General features: G+C 56.0%; 1 protein-coding gene across 1 annotated transcript in view; it reads right to left on the bottom strand.

Moving 5' to 3' along the window:
* Positions 1–7,520: 7,520 nt before the first annotated feature.
* LOC147600352 (axonemal central pair apparatus protein HYDIN-like) overlaps positions 7,521–20,219 on the bottom strand; it is a 39,649-nt gene continuing 26,950 nt past the window's right edge. Inside the window, exons 27-40 of the mRNA XM_086751242.1 lie at positions 19,717–20,130; positions 19,357–19,584; positions 18,662–18,874; positions 18,187–18,389; positions 17,827–18,009; positions 17,461–17,580; positions 16,929–17,088; positions 16,647–16,823; positions 16,325–16,519; positions 15,290–15,397; positions 14,246–14,951; positions 8,942–9,133; positions 7,777–8,425; positions 7,521–7,665 (exon numbers count right to left, since the gene is read on the bottom strand). Coding sequence (XP_086607368.1) covers positions 7,521–7,665; positions 7,777–8,425; positions 8,942–9,133; positions 14,246–14,951; positions 15,290–15,397; positions 16,325–16,519; positions 16,647–16,823; positions 16,929–17,088; positions 17,461–17,580; positions 17,827–18,009; positions 18,187–18,389; positions 18,662–18,874; positions 19,357–19,584; positions 19,717–20,130 — 3,693 coding nt within the window. The remainder of the gene's footprint in view (positions 7,666–7,776; positions 8,426–8,941; positions 9,134–14,245; positions 14,952–15,289; positions 15,398–16,324; positions 16,520–16,646; positions 16,824–16,928; positions 17,089–17,460; positions 17,581–17,826; positions 18,010–18,186; positions 18,390–18,661; positions 18,875–19,356; positions 19,585–19,716; positions 20,131–20,219) is intronic.

Raw genomic sequence — 20,219 nt, 5'->3', positions numbered from 1 at the left:
GAGCAAATTGCCTTTATTAGAGCTGCTTGTATGTGAGAGTTATCTCGGGTTTTTGTGCCTCTGACTCTTCACGCTCTTTATTTGTGTCAACATCTACCGGAAGCATCATAGAATGAATGCCTACAACGTGTTTGCGGATCATACCTTCCAGGAATCGGAGAAGCATAGGCAAAAGGCAAATAGTGAGGAGGCCAATGATAACCCACGTCAGTATGGTATCAATGAGTCCTGTGAGCCAGGTCCAGCTCCAAGAGAATCCATTTAGGTACCTAATTTTTTGTGAGGTATCGCCCAGTTCCTGGCCCATTGCCGTAGCACGAGCTAAGAGATTTTCGACTGTGCCGTTAGCGCGAACACAGCAGTAGGAAGCCAGGGCTGGCGGCAGCGATGCAGAGCAACCAGAGCCCAATGCAGTAAGAGCATAATCAATAGCCTGTGTATGTGCATCTTTCCAGATTTGCAACGCTGTCGTGAGCACATCAATAACTTCTTTCGTACGGTTTGCGTTCTTTGCCACAATGCAGGCAAGGCTATCAACATTATTGGCGGTCCAGGCCGAAAGGAGAGGAGGCAGAAACATGGAGAGGAAAATACGAAGGCCGGACTTCGGCAGGTTGACGCGCTCTTGGCAGTCTGCCGCGATGCTTGTTGTCTGTGTTGTAATCTCTCGCTTTTTTTCTGGCCGCCGTACGCTCGTCAGGCCAACGTAACAGCCCAAGAGAACAGAGGCCGTAGGTTGTGTTCTTCGCTATCGTCTTCCAGCCAGTGCCGTTTGCACAGAATAGCCACCATGGCTCTGGGAGGCGGATGTTCTGTGGGGGTTGGTACCCAGGCACAAGCATAGAAGTCTCCACCTCACTGCCTTTGCTAGAGCTTTTCATCGGAAAAGACCATCTATGCACGCCGTCTGTCAGTAAAAAGTCTATAGGGCACTTCGACAGACCAGGCGGTCCTATCCAGAGCCATGGTACCGAGCGATTCTGGAGCATGCCTTCCGTGATCCAAGGTGGTTGGAGCTCTGCGGCTGAAATGGGAGTAGCGTTCCTTAGCAGCTCAAACGTGCCGCACAGATAACAGCTGCCCATGACACGTTTTTCTGACCTGGTCCATTTGCTGGCTGTACTGTTTACGTCACTGTGAAGTGTGATGTTGAAGCTGTTTGAATTTTCCCAGAGGACCGTGGCATTCCAGTTCGTTGAGAAATTGACCTGAACGTCCACCGTTGTGAAATTGTATTTCCAGTTCCAGAGGCTGACTCCTTTGGATATGTCAGCCAATGTGCATTTCTTGTAGCTGGCATCGCCTTCGATGCAGGTGCCATTAGGGGACGTGCGGAAACCTACTGCACAGGTGATGATTGGGTCAGCCAGGCCATGCATCAGAATACAGATGTCCGAGTGCCATTGCTCGGCATACCTGTGCCAATAACCCGCTTCCAGATCCCCACCACTTAAGAGCAGGAGTGGTATCATCTGAAACGACAGGAATATATGTTAGTAGCAAACAGCCTTGTTCATTATGAGTGGCTGTCGTGGTTTTGTTTAGTGAGGGGGGCCTAAGGTGGCAGCTTCTGTAGGAAACTGCTAGAAGTCGCTCCCCTTTGTTCAGTGGACTCAGCCGGGCCTAGGGCAGACCCGCTGCTGGCCAAGGCCGAGCCGATTGGTAGCAGAATGTTCCCTGATAACGCCTCTGCGATAACTTATTTAAGTAGGGGAAAACAGAAGAAAAAGGGAGAAGAGAAGATGTGAAGAAGCTGAGCGGGGGGCAGAGAGGGGGAGGCGCGAGCCTTGTGGGCCTTGCAGGCCTCACCCTCTGGCCTCCCGCCAGGCAGCCGACTGGGCCCAACTCGGCCTGGCCTGGGTGCAAGAAGTGGAGAGGAGATGAGAAGTGAATAAGATGTAAAAAGATCCTGAGAGACATCTGCCAGCCTGTTGTGAGGAACGGCTGCAGACACCAAGGTCAGTTCAGAAGGAGGGGGAGGAGTAACGCGGCTCCTGGCCAAGATTCCCCTGCAGCCTGTGGTGACGACTATGGTCGAGCAGGTTGTCCCTCTGCAGCCCGTGGAGGTCCACGGAGGAGCAGAGATCCTCTTGGAGCCCATGAAGGACCCTATACCGGGGGAGGTGGATGCCTGAAGGTGGCTGTGGTCTGTGAAGGGCCTGCTGGGACAGCCGTTCTGGAGAGACTGCACCCGTGGAAGAGATGACCGACGCCGGAGCAGTTTCACAAAGGACTGTGGCATATGGGAGGGACCCCACAACGGAGCAGGGGAGGAATGTGAGGAGTTCTTCCCCCGACCATGAAGCAGTGGCGTAAAACAACGTGTGATGAAGTGACCGCAACCCCCATTCCCTCTTCCCCCCTATGCTGCTCGCGGGGCGGGGGGGGGGGGCGAAGGTAGTAGAGATAATGTTAAGCTTGGGAAGAGGGAGGGGTGGAGGGAGGTTATCTTGTTCTCTGTCTCATTCTCCTGCTGTTTGTAGTAATAAATGAATAGTTTTCCCCAAGTTGAGTCTGTTTTGCCCGTAACGGTAAGTTTAATGATTTCTCCCAGTCCTTATCTCAAACCTCGAGCCGTTTTTCTTATATCATCTCTCCCTGTTCTCTCGGAGGGTGGGGGGAGTGAGAGAGAAACTGCGTAGTCTGGTCCCAATCGGGGCTGAACTACGACAGTGGCGGTCACCCAGTGCCGGCTTAACCCATCGAGCAGGATACCACCGTGGCCCCGCAGGGGTCTGCACACAGGCATATCCTCGTCCTAGGACCAGCAGGGGAACAGGGTCTGTGGTCCACGACCCGTCCTCTTTGAGGACAAAGACCATGCCCATGGGAGCCCTCTCCGTCAACTGATGGTCTTGGGCACGGCGTTCTAGGTGATTGAGACTGTACAGGGCACGTAGCAGTACCGCATGGGGACAAAGTTCAGGTCCCGTCAGGTTTCCCCCCTCTTTAAGAGCCCGTAGCCGTGTCTTCAGGGTCTGATGTGCCCGCTCAACATAGGCCTGACCCGTGCTGTTTCCAGGAATGCCAAACACGTGCCGGATTCCCCATGCAGTGCACCAATTCTCAAAGGTGGCACTGCGGTACCCGGGCCCATTATCCATTTTCAGTTCTTGTGGTGCTCCCAGAACCACGATGGCCATGCGAAGAGCCTTTACACAAAGATGCGCTGTTTGCCCTGTCAAGGCGGACGCCCATATCACTCCACTGCAAGTGTCTACTGCTACATGCAGATGGCGAAAGCGGCCAAATTCTGGGTAATCTGTGACGTCCATCTGCCATATCTCATTGGGGTGTAATCCTCTTGGGTTAACTGCCGGGGCAAATGCCGGTGCCGTACGGCATCCTGGGCATGCCTGTACTATTTCCCGGGCAGCAGGCAGGGGGAGGCCAAACATGCGGTGTAAAGCAAGGGCCGACTGGTGGAACTGAGCATGTGACTGCTTGGCTACCTGCAAGTCACAAAGGGCCACATAACAGACTGCATCGGCCTGAGCATTCCCTGCTGTAATGTAACCTGGGAGTTGGGTGTGGCTGTTGACATGCATAATAAAGACAGGATGTCGCCGGCGCGACAAGGCATTGTATAGCAGTACTGCCGTCTGTGTTCGGGGTTCAGTGCAGGAACAAGAGAGACGAGCAGAGCGAAGACAATACTGGCTATCGGTAACAAGGTTAAGGGGTTCATCCTGAAAAGCCTCCAAAGCTAAGCATACTGCTTTTAGCTCAAGCTGCTGCAATGAACAGGAAGGGTCTTCTTGTACCACAGATCTCCACTTGCCGCGGTCGAGCCAGGTAACAGCATAGCGTGCTGTTTTCCCTGCAGCGTCAGTGAACGCCGTGCGGCCTGCCACCGGTTGGTCTAAGACAGGCAGTATGGGCATCACCGTCGCCAGGGAGAACAGGTCTGCATAAGGTGTGCGTGGTGAGGCAGCGAAGCAGCCCTGATATCCCGCAAGAGCGGTTTGCACAGGCAAGGAGTATCGCAGCATGCTGTCTAAGGAGATCGGGTCTACCTCTACGGTGATTCGTTGAGGCTCTGACCCTGCAACAGCAAGCACCCGATCCCTAGCCCAGCGAAGCGCTAAGGCAAGTAGCGTATCCCACTGAGGCAAAGCAACTTTAGGTGCAGCGACATAGCCAAACAACAATGCGGCTTGAACCTCCCCCTGATGCAGCTCAATGACAGCTCCCGCCGCCTGTAGTAGGAGATGCGCTGGGATGCTCCGTGTGGCATCCCGCCACCGTAAGGCACTGCGTTGTAGGCGTTCAAAGAAAACAGCTAACAACTGTCGGTGTTTTGCTGTCAGTCTTCGTGGAGCTGCCAGATCCGTGTCACCTTTTAGGAGATCTGTCAATTCACGCATTTCCTGCGGACTTAAGGGAGCAAACTGCCGCAACCACTGTATACCGCCCACCAGTGTTTGTAGCTGATGGAGGGAGGTCACAGTCGTTGTAGGTACTAAGAGCTTTTGTGGTTTTACTATGCGGGGAGAGAGCTCAGTACCCAAATATTTAAACGGTGGCACTGTCTGCGTCTTTTCTTCTCCTATTGCAAGGCCAAAACGGGCCAAAACCTGTCTGATTGTGGTCAACAGGGCCGGAGGCAGACAGGCACTTGCGAAGAGGAGGTCATCCATATAATGGATGATAACCACATCAGGATAACGCTCTCTCACCGGCTGCAAAGCAGCATGTACAAACATTTGACAAATAGTTGGGGAATTTTTCATTCGAAGCGCTGAGCCGGCGTCTGGTTGTTCACGGCAGGAATGGTCATGGCAAACCGCTTCGTCTCTTCTGGATGTAGAGGAATGCTGAAAAAACAGTCTTTCAGGCCAATCACAAGACATTGCCAATCTTGGGGTAACATTGATGGAAGAGGTAAGCCTGGTTGCAACGCCCCCATTGCCTCCATGGTGGCATTGACCCCTCTCAAGTCGTGGAGAAGTCGCCACTTACCAGATTTCTTTTTTATGACGAATACCGGGCTGTTCCAGGAGCTAGTTGATGGTATTAAATGCACCTGCTGCACTTCTCTTTGTACAAGGTCCCATAGGGCAGTCAATTTTTCTTGGGGTAGGGGCCACTGAGGAATCCACAGAGGGTCATCCGATCGCCATTGCAGACGCCAACAAGGGATGTCCCCAGCGGCCCCCACGAAAACCCTGCGGAGGACCAAGAGGTATGACAGTGCCAGCACCGACCATGGCGTCCTTGCCCAAAAGGGTGATCGGTATGCTCAGAACATAAGGACGCAATGGGCCGGAGGTGCGTGACACCCCGCCATCCTCCCACCGCAGGGTGAGGGGCAGAGCACTATGATGAGCCACGGATTTTCCTCCCACGCCCCCCACCGTTACTGATCCCGTGTCCAAAGGCCAATCTCGGGGCCAGTCAGTAGTTGAGATGGTAGTCACGTCAGCCCCAGTGTCTACCAAGAAGGTGATCGTAGCTTGAGCAGGTTTGTGGTGTCGTGAACCTACCAGAGAAACCTGAACCTGTACCTTGGGTCGAGTAGTCATGTCAAATGTCAGTGCAATCAAGGGTAAGAGTTTTTTCTCTTGAGTCTCTGTATGCAGGGATGTAACTGCCACCCTCTGTCCATCGGTTTTTTGTGGTGGTATTTCATACCCCTGTTCAAGAGCCGTATGTCCCGCCACCCATGCCCCGGCCTCAACTTGATTGGTGAGGGGCCCTAGTGTAGAGGAGCCACCCCCCACCTGGGCTGCCTTTGTTGCTATTCTTGCTCGGGTTCGGGCCCCGCCCACGGGCCCGTCCATGCGGCTGCTTGTGGGGTCCAGGCGTTTTGCCGGGCAGGCGACCCCTTGTTCCGTCCGGCCCCCCCATTTCCCTGATCACCTCGGAACCTCTGCGGACACTCTCGTGCTCGATGAGGGCCTCCACACACCCAGCAAACGATGTTTCCTCGTCCTTTCTTCTTTGGGCACTCCTTTACTCGGTGACCTGCTTTTCCACAATTAAAACAAGTACCCCCCCCCCCGCTGGAGCCAGTCAACTGCACTGCAAAAGCTTGCAAGGCCTCAGCTAGCGGTGCTGTTTCCTGTATGCGACCAAATTCACACCCTCGCTGGATGATATCCCTCACACTAGCCGTAGCCAGGAGCGCTGCAAGAGCTTGCGTGTACGCCGCTAAGCAGTTTGTACGCAAGCAGTCTCGCACTAGCACTTCCTGTGCAGCTGCTGGGAAAGAGGACCCTGCTATTGCAGTTTGCACTCTGTCTGCGAAGTGGCCGAAAGTCTCATTTGAGCCTTGTCTTATATGGAGATAACTCGGTGTCCCTGAGAGCACAGCATTCATACACTCAAAGGCTTGTCGCCCGAGCCCAGCTGCAGCAATCAGCACAGGAAGTGGCAACTCAACTTGATCTTGCGGAGCGAGCCAGGGTCCCGTGCCTAGCAACATATCTATGTGGGCCCCATAAATGGGATGGTCTGGCTCATCTCTCGCCTGCAATAGCAGCTTTTCCCCTTCCTCTCGCAGCATCTGCTCCCAGATGGGGACTTGAGCAGGAGTAAGGCAAGCACGAGCGCATTGTCGCCAATCAAATATTAATGGGCCGCCCATGGCGATGGTGTCCAACAGCAGTTGTGCAGAGGGTCCCATGATACGCCCTTCTGTCACAGCTTTCCGCAACTGCATTAAAAGCTTGTAATCAAGCGGATTCCAAGCACGGTTTCCCCCTGGTTGGATCAGCCCTGGATATGCCGTTCGCGCTGGCCCCTCCTCAGGCTGCAGCGTGCAATCAGCAAGCACGCACTCCCGTGCGGTGATCGTCCAGCGTTCTGCTGCTGCTCGCTTCCTGTCCTTATTCGGTGCCCCCTCTTTGCACACCAAGCGCTTCATTTCTTCTCGTAACTCCTCTACCTTTTCCTCAAGCCTTTTCTCTCTTCCCTCTTTCTCCTGTATTTCTTCCCTTGCTCGCTCTGGGAGCAGCGCCTTATCCTCTCGCCCTGCTGTCGGTACCCCATATGGCGGGGGCACTGAAGAGGGGACTCATCCCCTTGGCTCCGGAGCCGGTGCCCTCTGGAGGCGCCTCGGGAATCCGGACCAATCCCCCTTTTCCCAAACCCCAGTACGCACCACCACCCTCTCTTCCCCACATCTGACACTCAGACGGCGCTGAAGGGCCAGAGGGGAGCATGTGGAGCGGCACTGTAAATGGCTCCAGTAACGGCTCTCCGGCCCCCCTCCCGCCATCTTCTTCCCCGCCGCCATTTTCTTTTCCCTCCACGACTTTAGCTGGGACGCAAACCTTCTCACAATTTGTTCCCCCACCCTGTTCCTCCTTACTTCCGCCTTACTGCGCGCCTCCCTCACCAATGCTGGCCTGCCTTATCACGTCGGGGTCACCAATCGTCGCCTCTCGATCGGCAGCATGGCTTAGGCGCCTGTCCGTCTGCGCAACTCCCTACGCAGGTACACAAGAGACGGACACATGGTGTCTAGCTCTGAATGCCAGTTTACTGCTGCGTCACAAAGCCTTATATACCCCCCACTACTCGTACACCCGACCGCCCCCTGACCCTGTGATCCCTAGGTCCGCCCCCTGGTGCTCGCAGGCACCTCCCACCCGCCTGGCCCTGTATCCCGCAGTCAGCATCGCCGCCACCACTTGCTCCTTGTTGCAGCCACCTTCTGCCCTGCGCTCCAAGAGGTGGGGGAGCTTGTTGAGGGAGGTGGTCAAGCGGGGGACACTGGCAACATCGGGGACAGCGTCCTCAGCATTCCCCAGCCCCGCTGCCCCCACTCACTCCTTGAGGCAGCTGCCCTCCGCCACGTACTCAGAGAGGTCGAGGAGCTCAGCGAGGGCCTCGGCAGTCAAGCTGGCGACATTGGCGGTCAAGGCGGTGTCCTGGCTGTCCCCTCGCTGCGTCTCAACAGCTTGGTCCTGGGGGCAGTCGCCAACCACCACGTCCCCCGAGAAGTTGTGGTGCTCAGGAAGGAAAGCAGTGCTGGCGAGGCTGTTGGGGAAAAGCAGGACGTGAGGGACGGTGCCCTGGCTGTCCCCCAGCCCTGCCAGTGCCACTTGCTCCTGTGGGCAGCTGCACTCAGCCACATACTTGGAGAGGTCGGGGAGCTCCTTGAGGAAGGCGGTAAAGTCGGGGACATGAGGGATGGTGTCCTTGCTGTCCCCCAGGCCTGCCAGCACCACTCCTTCTTGATGGCAGCCGCCCTCCGCCCCGTACTGGGAGAGGTCGGGGAGCTCGTGGAGGAAAGCGGCCAAGCTGGGGCTGTCGGGGACACTGGGGCCAGTGTCCTCAGTGTGCGCAGCGTGGGGTCGGCTGAGCGTGTTGTTGCTGGTGGCGTGCGCTGGCTGCTCCAGAAAGGGCTGGGTGAGAGCGGCTGGCCCCTTCTCGGGCACATGAGCAGGCTTGCCCGGAACTTCCAGCGTGCTCAGTGCTGCAGGAAAAGCAAACACAGCCGAGCCAGCCGCGGGGCGATGCAAGCTTTCCTCGGCTTGGCCACCCGCCTGCAGGCTCCGTCACCCCGCAAAGCTCAGCCTGGGGCTTTGCTGTGGTTCTGCCAGTGGGCAGAGCGAGGACAGGCTGGCGTGGGCTGGTGGCAGGGACGCTGTTCTTGGTGGTCTCCCCGTCCTCGCTGGAGGCCTGTGATGGCTTCTGGGTGCTGCCGGGCAGGGTGCGGAGCGCAGGGGGGCCCTGCACCCAATGCTGAGCTGCAGGGCGGCAGGGTGGCGGGGGCCCGTGGCAGGCAGCGATATGCAGCGGGCAGGAGCCTGTGGGGTAGAGGGGCTCCCCCTGGACCACAGCCCACAGCCCCAGCCCCGTCGGCTGGTGGGACACCAGTGTCCCCCTCACCACCTGCTGTTCCCAGCCATGGGCACGGGGACAGGAAGCAGGCATGGAGGGGAGCTGCACCACGGGAGGGAGCTGCCAGCTTTCGGGGAGCTGCTGCAACTTCCCCGCAGCCCCCAGACGCTGGCCTGTGGCACCTGGTAGGTGACGGGGTGGACCTGGGCAGGCTTACAGGACCCCGGCAGCTCTGGAACAGAGGGCAGCACACAGGCGGGGACCGGCGGCGGCACGCCCGGAACCATGAAGCTCACACCGGGCACCTTGGGCGGCATCGACAGCTGGAGAGGGAGCTTCTCTGTGGGGGAAGCAAAGCGGGGCGATGGGGTGAGCTGTTGGCAGCTGGGTCCGACAGGGGGTTACCTGGAGGGCAGGAGCCCCAGGAGGAGCTGGAGCCTGCTGCTGTACCTGCCATGGCAGCTGGTCAGAGTCAGGTTTCTGGGGGACAACCAGCCTGCATCCCTATGGCGAACACTGCGCCAGCACCTGCTTCAGCCAGCCTTGCCAGGGTTTGACTTTTCCTACCACAGCAACTCCCCAGCTCAAGGATTTCCTGTCCCGCTGATGATTTCCTGTCCCCAGTGCTCATTTCCCATCCCCACAATGGATTCCCAACCCAGCCATGACTTCTCAGCCCTGTCACGGTTTCCTACTCCAACAGTCTCCCATCCCCACCATTTCCCACCCCAAGGGTGATTTTTGCGGGGAGGTGAATTTTCTGTCCAAGGGGAAGGGATGGGGCCAGCACCCGTGGCCTGGCCATGCCCACCTTTGTGTGCTGCTCCCTCCTGCCCTGGCAGTGGGGATGGGGCTGGTTTTGGCACTTTTGAGGTTTTGTGACCCTGTCCCTCTCTGCCCCAGTGGGGCAACTGCTGTTCACAGCTGTGGTGGAACTGGTGCCGGTACTGTGCGGACACGATGGGAGCTGTCACAAAAATGCGACAGCTGGCCCGTGCCATCCAAGCAGAGAGGCTGGGGCGCAAAGTACGGCATCACAAGAGGAATTCTTGCAGTTGTGCATCTGAATGCGCGCCCACACTCTGCTGTTCTGCAAAGCAACTCCAATTCTGTGGCATCGTCAGCCGATTCTTTCTTGATCCAGGCATCCCTGGAGTCGCTCTTGCTGCAGTTCCCTGTCTCTGCTGCCAGAGAAGGGCTCAGGCACCTGGGAGTTGTCCTTGTCTCTCTTCTGGTAGAGACCTGAAGCAGCTTGCCCCCAGAACAGACCTTCTTGTGCAGAGAAAGCCCTAAAAATGTAGAGCAAGTGCTTGGACCCTCTTGGACCCAGAGAATGAATTGTCTGGCTCCTCTGAGAACCTCGTGCTGCAAACATTTCTGAACCTAACAAGGATGTGTATCCTGAAGGATTGTTTGTCCTGGCCAGAGTAACAGGGTTGCTTAAAACTGGGACCCTCATGCAAACAAGTAGAGGAAGTTGTCGGTCCTTGGTTTTTACTTTTTTGGGCAGGTGAGTGTCTGCGTTCCTTCTTGTCCTCATCTCCCTCACCTTTACCGGTTTTCCATAAAATATGTCAGAATATAGATGTGGAGAGCTGACTGACCCTGCTCTCTTCTTGCTGTCTGAATCCCATCCTGACCTCCTGAGGCGTTTATTTAGCAGGCTGGAACAGTCTCATGCCCTAGCTGCAGCTCCCCGGCCATGCCTTGACCTGCAGCCGTTCCTCTCACAGAAATCCTTCACAACAGGCAGGCAGACGCCTCTCAGGGTCTCTTCACATCTCATTCCCATCTCATCTCCTCTCCGCTCCTTGCAGCCGGGCCGGGCCGAGTCAGGCCCAGACGCCGCCCGACGGGAGGCCAGAGGGTGAGGGGTGCAGGGCTCGTGCCTCCGCCTCCCTGCCCCCGCTCAGCTCCTTCACATCTTCTCTTCTCTTTTTTTTTTTTTTTTTTTTCCCCTTCTTAAATACGTTATCGCAGAGGCGTTATCACGGAACATTCTGGTACCAATTGGCTAGGCCCTGGCCAGCAGCAGGTCCGCCCTAGGCCCGGCCGAGTCCTCTGGACAAGGGGGAAACTTCTAGAAGCTTCTTAGAGCAGCTGCCAGCGTAGTCCCCCCTCACTAAACAAAACCAGAACAGAACGTGGCACAGCACGGGAAGAGAGAATTTGCTCAATACCTGCTCAGGCAGAGAGAGAGCTGAGTTGCTTTGTGCTCAGTGGTTTGGCTTGGCTTTCAACACCAACTATGGACACTCAAAAACGGGCAGGCAGGCTAGCATCTTAGGATCTATCCAAATTCAAATAAGGTTTATCATCACCAGCGGGCAGTGTCTAAGTTGACTGGAAGGACTGAAGAAGTCCGTTTTTAAGGTCTGTAGCAGCAAAACGCAGACATCCACATTTTCCCTTTCCTTTCTAACCTGCCATTCCCGATGTTTTAGGCGCTGTTTTTGTACGGTTATATTGGGAACACAAGCATTTCATAGAACTGTTTGTGAGTTTGAATACAATTCTGAGCATTGCCATTTCCCTGTCATTCAGTAAAACCACATGCAACGCTATTTCCACCAAAAGCAACCTGACAGTCCTTCTCACAGGCCCTTCCAACCCAGCCCCTCATGTCAAAGACCTTTGAATGAGACTTCCAAACTCCTTGCACCAACAGCCAATGCGGACAGTCTAGAGCATCTCTAAAATCAGCTTCACTGAACACTGCCTGCAGTGTAAAGACTTCCCCAACAAAGACCTTCCAGCTGGAAGGAAATTCAGGTATCTGAGCAGTATTTCTTGCGTCATCTCCTACGTCTGTGTCCTGGTTTCAGCTGGGATGGAGTTAATTTTCGTCTCAGTAGCTGGTGTGCTTTGGATTTCATCTGTGAAGACTGTTGGCAAAAACACTCTGATGATAGGAGCTGTTGTGAAGGAGACGACGGACACTGTCTGGCTTGCCAAGTCTCGTTAAAGTCTCGTTAACGTGCAGATGTGGGAAGCTGGGCAGAAGACAGACAGAATAACTGGCCCAAGCTGGCCAAAGAGAGTATTCCATGCCATGAACGTCATCCTCAGCATAGAAGGGGGGGTTGCCCATGGGAGGGGGCATCCATTTGGGCATTCCATTCTGGCATGCACCCTTGGCATCCATCTTCTTTCCATCTCTCTTGCTTGCTGGCATCGTTCCCTCTCCCTTGCTGGCTTGCTCTCCCCCTTTGCTTGCTGCTCGGTGTCCTTTCGTGATCGCTGCTCGGGACGGGCTGTGTTGGTCATTCGGACATCGGGTGGTGAGAAATCCTACACTGTCCATTTTGTATATTTTGTAGATATTAATATCCTTATATTCTGTTATCCTTGTAGTTTTTAGTATTTCAGTAAACTGTTTTTATCTCAACCCACAAGTCTTCCTTTCTTCCCAGCTTCTGTCCCCCATCCCACTGGGCAGGGGGAGGGTGAGTGAGAAGCTGTGTGGTGACTTGGGCTAAACCACCACACTCTAGGACACAGAAGGGTTTCCCCCAGCTCCCGAATCTGGAGCTCGCTTCCAAAGCAGAAAGGCAATGAAAAAAACACTTGGCATGAATAATTGCAATCAAAATTCGTTAGCAAGCAGTCTCAAGATAGATCAGAAAGCCGAGCCACAGCCCATCAGCTGGAACCCTTGTCAGTGCAGCAGAGCCAACCCTGAGGAAAAAGGCACACAGCTTCTTCTGAAGAATACCAATCCGTGACGGCAAGCGCTGAGAATGAAAACGTTTGGGTAAGGATTAATAACAGGCTAGCAGATAAAAGTCCAGTGTGTGACAGGCTTGTCCTACCAGAGTGGCTGTCACGGCCAGGAGAAACTGCAGATCCTCCAGACAAAGCCCTTGCTGTTCAAGGAGCTTACAGCCACCGCACAAGGGGACCTGGACTGTCACACACGGTGACAAGGCCAAGGGAGCTGCGTGCAGGCCTCCCACGCGCGGCTTGGACCACGTTTGCAACTGAAGTCTCTCTCTGAACCAGGAAACAGCAACGGTAAAGACCGCCCAAGAAGGTGAGAACCAAGTGGCACCCCCGCTGAACAGGCTGTTCCCGTGCCCCTGTAGCCGTCGCTCACCAAGGACGGACCCTCACGGCAAGACAAGGGAGCCGTGGCTCCGGAGAATGAACTCTCAAACCTCCCCAGACTTCTCCCTCCTCTGCCTCACACGTTTGTTCCATGTTTGGTACAGAAACCCAGAAACAGAAACATGTAAAACCTGCACTCATTTGCCGGCCAAATGAAAATATGCAATGGCCAGGCAAAACAACATCCCTTCATCTACTCAGAAAAATACAGATATCCTTCAAAACAAAAGCGCACTTGGATGAGCTGCACAGCAAAAGCTGTTCGGTCCTGGGGATTTCCACACACGCAAACATGAACACACCCGTGTGCACAAGAAAGGCGGCACACAACTGGTGAACTGCTTGTTGGGGTGGCTGTGCCCCAAAGCCTTTTCTAAAGGACTGTTAGCAAGGAACGGCTGGCACACCCCGTCAGCTGCGTGTTCTGTTGGCCTCTCCTGGCTGGTGGAAAGGGTTCCTGCGCTTGAATGTCTCCTGAAGGTCCTGCTGGGTATAAGCGTCTACAGCCACCGGCTCATTCTGTTAGCAAATTTCATTCTTAAGAGCTGAAGCCAGCTCTGCTCCCATCAGGAGTCACAAGAGAGGGCTCGATGGCAATCCAAACTCTTGCCTAACGAGTGAGCACTGAACAGCCGCGGGCTGAGCACAGCGCTGGCAGAAACGGCTCCGTTTGATCCTTCTGTCAGTGCCTGAAGGGCACAAAGAACTGGAACTCGGGAGATCAGCACGGCATTCGTGGGGATAGTTGCACAAATGAGATGGGAAAACCATTACCAGCCTTTGGCAAGGAAATTTGATCTCAGTCTTCACTCAGTAACGTGCTAAAAACCCCTGAAGAGACCGACACGCAAAGGCTACAAGTGATGTTGAGAGGCTGTGTTTTCAACTGGGAAAAGGGGGCAAGTGCTGACAAACAAACCCATTTCATACCACCCAGAACGGTAAGGCAAGGCACCCAGGATTGGCCCCGCTTCACCATGAAGGACTAACATGCTGAAAAGCAACCATAAATCAACGAGATCTCAAAAGACAGTTTTTCGGGATGGTCACAGGAAGCAATAGGGCTCTGGGGCTTCCGCTACCGGTCAACCCTTGCTGCCAGGGAGTCAAGGACTTGGTGTTATTCTGCATCCCAGCGCACCCAGCTCAGCTGCCAGAAATCAAGGTGTGTTTTTCTTTGCTCTGATTTTCTACATGGGCAATATTAATCTCTGGCCGCTAAGTCCCAAATTGTTTCTCTATTAGAATGCAACTCTGCAACATACTCTACTTTTACAACCACTAATTTGATGGATCCAGCTTAAATTAAGATGAATAGACACCAATGAGAACTCTTTTAATAGACTATGGGTGAGGGGCAGCTTTGTCCAGGGACCTCCCAAGGGGGCACAGGTCACTGGGGAGGGGGGAGGCCCCTGAGGTGGTAGACCCAGGAGATGCCTGCCCCTCCCCGGGCAGGAGAGCAGCACCTTGCTGGTGAAAGGGGCCTCGTCAGCGTACAGGCCGCCCTCCAAGGAGATGGTGATGGAGGCGGTCTTCCTGGCACGCCAGCTCTCAGGGCCCCTGATGGTGAAGGCCAGGTGCTCCACTGGGTCTGGAAAGGCCAGGGGCTGCGGGAAGAGGTTTTTGAAGGGGACGGAGGTAGTGGTGCCGCCGGCTGTGATGGTGAGGGGTCCCTGTGCCTTGGGCAGGAGGATGAGGCCGAAGAGGGATACGCCGGACTCCCCACCAAGCTGGGGGAAAAGCTGCAGCTTGGTCCTGCCTTTGCACACTTGGCGGGGCTTGGAGGTCACCTTCATGCTCTTCTCTGACCTCCTCTGGCTGGCACGGGCCATGCTGATGGTGAGGGGTCCCTGGGCCTTGGGCAGGAGGATGAGGCCGAAGAGGGATACGCCGGACTCCCCACCAAGCCGGATAGAGAGCTGCAGCCCGGCCCTGGCTCTGCACACTTGGTGGGGCTTGGAGGTCACCTCCATGCTCTTCTCTGACCTCCTCTGGCTGGCACGGGCCATGCTGATGGTTTTCGCTGACTGGAAGTTGGCCCAGTTGTTCTGCAGAGGAGAGAGAAGAGACAGTGGAGGGGCTGATCACCAAAGCAGAGCCAGCAGCTCGGGAAGGAACCGCTGGTCCCCTGCCATCATGCTGGCTGGGGTCCCTTTCCCTTGCCCATCACCCACCTGTACCCTCCCACCCCTCACACCACAGCCCTGGGGAGTGCTCGTGATGAATGGCCATAGGGGCTGCTGCCCAAACGTGCCCAGCAGGGACAACCCCGCACCCAAACGCTGGGGGACCTCAGCGCCCAGCTCTGGCAGCAGTGGAGAAGTGCTTTAGTTGCCCATCTGCAAAGGCACTGCCATGCACCCGCATTACTTTGTTTCGGGGGCACCCCCTGACCTTGAGAAACGCTGGTGCTCAGAGCAGGCTCGCAGGCCTCTGCGGAGATCTTGATGTTTTCGGTCTGAACGACCCCCAAGATGTCTTCTGCATCTGAAACCTGAGGTGACAAGAAACAAGCACTGCTTAGCCCCTTCTCCTCCATTCTTTTGCTAGACAATATCTAAGTCCTTGTCTCTACAGGCTGCTTCCCCCATGGCCTCCCCTGCGTGACAAGCGCTGTGAGCACACAAGCTTTCCTAACCTGTTCATCTCCCGGGCTGACCCTGCGGGGTTCTGCCGCAGTAAGAAACCCTGTCAGCCCAACTCTTCTCTCCGCCAGCAGCCGCGTGGCTGCTAAAGCACCCTGGGAAGCAAAGGGATCTTAAAGCCACCACAGGCGTGAGGTGTCCCAGAGCAGGGGGCATCGACAACCAACCCTCTCCTCTTCAATCACCCAGCGTCCTCACTGAAATGCATCCCCGAAACCATGGGGAACAGCCTCCCAGGGCGAGAGTTTGTCGCTCTCTGTCAAGAGCCCCAGACAGAGGCCAGGACGGGTGCAGCGAGCATGCCAAAGTCTGGACAACCCAAGGACAGCGTTCAACCTGGCACAGCAGCAAGGTGGTTGTAGCGCGGGCTCAGGGCGCAGCCTCATAACCCAGCCGTAAGCCCTGCAGAGGCAGCGGCTGGTTTTCTGAGGTGACGTGGATGCCCGGGGATGCAGCGCGTGTGCTGGCAAACCCAGCTGGAGGCAGCAGAAGCTGGGGTCGTAGCACCCCTGTCCCTGTCAGGCCCATCTCTTCCTGACTCCCCAATATACTTGCCCCATGGAGCTCAGCTACCAGGGCACCCGAGCAGTCACTTCGTCCCCAAGAGCCCCTTGCTGCTAAGGGCACGGCCCCCCAGCAGTGCAGGAAGGAAAGAATCTCTGGAAGCTCATCCTTTTGCCCTCTTTGCAGGGTACCCTTCAAGCAGCCTCCATCCCTAAGAGCACAGGGCTGATCACTCTGCCCTGCTCTGCCAGGGAGGGCACAGTCCCCCTCACCTCCAGCTGGATGGTCTTCAGAATGCTGAGAGCCTTTGTGGCCTTGAAACGCAGCTGCACAGCAAACTCCGTGTGGGGACCCACGATGCCGCTGTCTTCTGACACCGAGAAGTCCTCGCCCAGGTCTTCCAGCCCAATGAGCCGCCAGGCCACGGGCAGCGGTGTGCGGTTTTGCAGGGCCAGGGTCTCATTGTCCTTCCTGCAGACAAAAAGAGACACTCAGCACCAGCTGCTTGATGGGCATGTTAGTCTTGCAGTTGAATGGAACTTGGAGCAGCCCTGGCTGACAGCTCTCGTCCCCGGCGAGGGGCTGTGGGGTGACTGACCTGGGCAGAAGCAGCGTGTTGAACGACAGCTCCTTGGGGCTGACCCCCAGCTCCACCTGCACCCCCTGGCAGCACAGGCGGAAGACCACCGGCTCTGGGTTCCCCTGAACGCAGCAGATGAGCTTGTCTTCCACCAGGCCGGCTGAAGTGGGGTACGCCCAAACGCTCAGCTCCTAGCCCCGTCCCCGCAAGAACAAACACACAAGAGCATTCAGTCAGCAAGAGAAACAGCTCCTGGGCACTGCCACCGCTGCCTGTCCTACCTGCCTGTCTCCTACCTGCTTCTCGTTCGGTTGCAGCCTCATGCTGGGAGGCTCTAAAAGGAACGTGCTCTCCTGGAGATCGCGCTCAAAGGAGAAATGCACCTCTGCTTCCAAGGGGCTGACGTTCAGGATGGTTATCTTCTCGCAGTTGCTGGGATAGCGCAGCTCCTTGTACCTGTCCACAAAAGGGGAAAAGGCTGCAGAGGAGATGCCAGGACCACAGCCTTGATCACATCTTGAGGAAAGCACCGTGTCCGGGCAGCGGCAGGCTGCACTGGAAGACCATGTTCCCACGAGCAGGCTAAGAAAAAGGATCACTTTGGGGCACATTGCACGGAATATGGGTTCATCCTTGCGTTGCTTTGATGTCTGCCCTTATACTTGGTGCCTCCATGCCAGAGGTGTGACGATGCAGTCACGCACTCAAAGAGCGTTTTACAAAATCTAAGTGGAAAGGCACCTGGAAAAATAACAGTATGCCAGGCACATGGCTTCTTCCGCCTTCTGTGTGAGCATCAGCTGCTAACTCAGGGCTGGGAGCACGTACCCGTCTCTTGGCTTCCCACACAGCAGCGGTCCAAAGTGGAAAACACCCGTGTCCATGACATACTTCTTGGAGATGATGTCCTCATCCTCCTTGCTCTCCCTCTGGTGGGGAAACACCAGCCTGGGGAGAGAAACAGGGAATGAGGAGCTGTGAGATGCTCCTAGGTAGGAAACCTGGTCAGAAAGCCATAACCCTTCTGGGTGGCTGAGGTACCAGGACTGGTTCCCAGCTCCAAGCACGGGAAGATGCTGGGCTGCTCAGGCAGCACGCTGTGCCCAAGCCAGAAGGTCACAGGGGTACAAGGGGCAGCCCTGGCTCTGAGTTCAGGGGGAGCCATGCGTGAGGGCTCCCACGCGCCAGCCTTACCGCGGGTCCTGGCTGATGGCGGGATACAGGCAGGTGCCCCTGCAGGGCAGCTGGTACAGACGCTTTGTCCCCAGGATCTCAAAATGCAGCGTCTGCTCAAACTGGCCCAGTTCCGTGGAGCTGAAGTGGACCTTCAGTTGCACCTCACCGTGGGCAGGCACTATCCACCGACAGCTGCTCAGCCTGGCAATTAAAAAGGAGATTTCAAACACTGGGAAGAAGCAAATGAGGAACGGAGGGTTGTGGACTTGCCATGCCATGGAGGCACCGGCCGAGGGTGCCTGCAGAGCTGGAGATGAGGGACCTTGTCTGGCGAGATGGCTGCGAAGCAGAGGGGTCACCTCCTGCCTCACAGCTCGCCTGACAGGTCTCCCTGGGGATGGAACCGTGTCCACATCACTTTGGTCCAACCTGGGAGGACATGTGGGTGCTCCTGTGTCCGGCCTCTGGAGATCTCTGCTGCCCCGGCTGGAGCTGCGCTTCTTCCTCAGAGTCTTTGGGCTACCCACAGCTTTCTCCTTCCTCGACCGCCCCCTTGTTGGAGTGACCTGTTTCTTGGAGGTCTTAACATCAAGGGGAGAGAGAGAAGAGAGAGAGAGGTCAGACCTGCCTGGAGACATCCCACCCTGGAAAGAAAGCTGTGGCTCTTTTCTCTCATGATAAAGAACCATCCTATTTCTCAGCAGAGAGACAGCACAGCTGTCTCTTTTGGACAGACAGAAGGGATGCCTGCAGACACGTGGCCCCGTCATGATTTGACCGCCCTTCCACAGTGATACTTTTCCATCTCGCCTGCCCCCCGTGCCCCCATGCAGCCTGGCCCCTGCCCTGAAACCTTCACTGCGGGCACAGCGGGGGCATCCACGACACTTACAGTCGCTGCCTGTTCTCCTTCCGCAACAGCACCTTCTGGCACAACAAGCTGGAAGTGCTGGAGGGCTTCTCCTGCTGCAGGGGCCGTTCGCTTCTCTGGGTAGCGAATCACGGAGTACAAAGCAGGAGGGGGAATGGGAGGCCCAGAGGGACCCAGTCCCAGCTCATCCAAGATCTAAAGCAGAAGAGAAAACTCTCTTTATACTCCCGTCACCTTCAACCTCCCACTTCCTTAAAGGCACTGAGCTTTTGGCAATGGGGTTTTTAAAATTATTATTTCTAGGGAGTACAGTGCTTTTTTACGCCCAGTGGGGTGGGCAGGCTCCAGAGCAGTGCCAGGACCTACAGCTGAGACCTAGAGAGAAATCTCTCCTCTGAGTGACTCAGCTGAAGGCAACACTGACCGTGAGCTGCCCTGCCCTGGAACCATCTGGAATGATTTCCACACTGGGAAACTGAACGGACAGGATGCTTGAAGAGAGAGCACTCCCGCTTTGCACCCGTCTGAGGGATGGTGAGAACCTCTCCAGCCACGGGGCTGCTCCGGAGCCGTTGTGGAACAGTGGCCTGGACAAGGCTCTGTGCCCTTGTCCGTGGGACGCAATGCACCAGGGCAGAGCATGGCAGGCTCAGCACCTGAGCTTCACAGGGCTTTACCTGCTCTGCCACTGGCAGCTTGCTGCTCTCCAGGATCTTCCTGGTCACATCTTCTGAGCCCAGTGCTTCGATGGTCAAGCAGGGCACCCTGCCACGCTGGCCTCTGCATGACCCTTCTGCACCTTCCCCTTCCAGCTCAGATAACGCGGAGTCCTCAAGAGCCTCCAGATTTTTTAGCCGCTCCTTCTTCGTGCGCTTCTTCTCCATGCGCTCTTTCTTGGAGCAATCCTTCTCCAGGCGCTCTTTCTTCACACCCTCTTTCTCCAGGCGCTCTTTCTTGGTGCTCTCCTTCTCCATGCGCTCTTTCTTCACAGACTCCTCCAGGCGCTCTTTCTTCCTGCACTCCTTTTCCAGTGTCACCTGATGCTCTTTCCCTCTGTTTTGCTGGCTCCTGTGGCTCAAGGCAGGCTGGCGCCGGGCTTCTGCTTTGTGCCGCACCTCCGCTTGGTTCAGAGGGGACAGCAGGATACCCTGAACCCTGTCCCAGAATGACAAGATATGCGCCACATACTTCTGCGATGCCTCATAGATCTTAAACCTCAGGGCCAAGTTCTCGCTGTCACTCAGAGCCCCCTGTTCTGCGTCTGAGTGTTGCACACGCACGGCTGGGCAGGCATCCATCAGGGAAACCTTGCTCTGCTTTCTCTTCTCTTCCTTGTCACTCCCAACAGCGCCTGAGTGCTTCTTTACAGATCCTCTCTTGTCTACCCCTTTGGTGGCATCCAACTGGTTGCTGGTGGAAATGCTGGTGTTGCTGGCGGATGCGTTCGTGTTCTGGGCAGGAGGAGCAGGAAAAAGCAGTGAGCATTTCAAAGCACCAACTCAGATGCTGCAGGGCAGTGATGATCTTTGCAACAGCACCC

This window comes from Chlamydotis macqueenii, chromosome 6, assembly GCF_036417535.1.
Source record: "Chlamydotis macqueenii isolate bChlMac1 chromosome 6, bChlMac1.mat, whole genome shotgun sequence".
Lineage (NCBI taxonomy): Eukaryota > Metazoa > Chordata > Aves > Otidiformes > Otididae > Chlamydotis > Chlamydotis macqueenii.
This window is presented reverse-complemented; position numbering and strand designations above follow the sequence as displayed.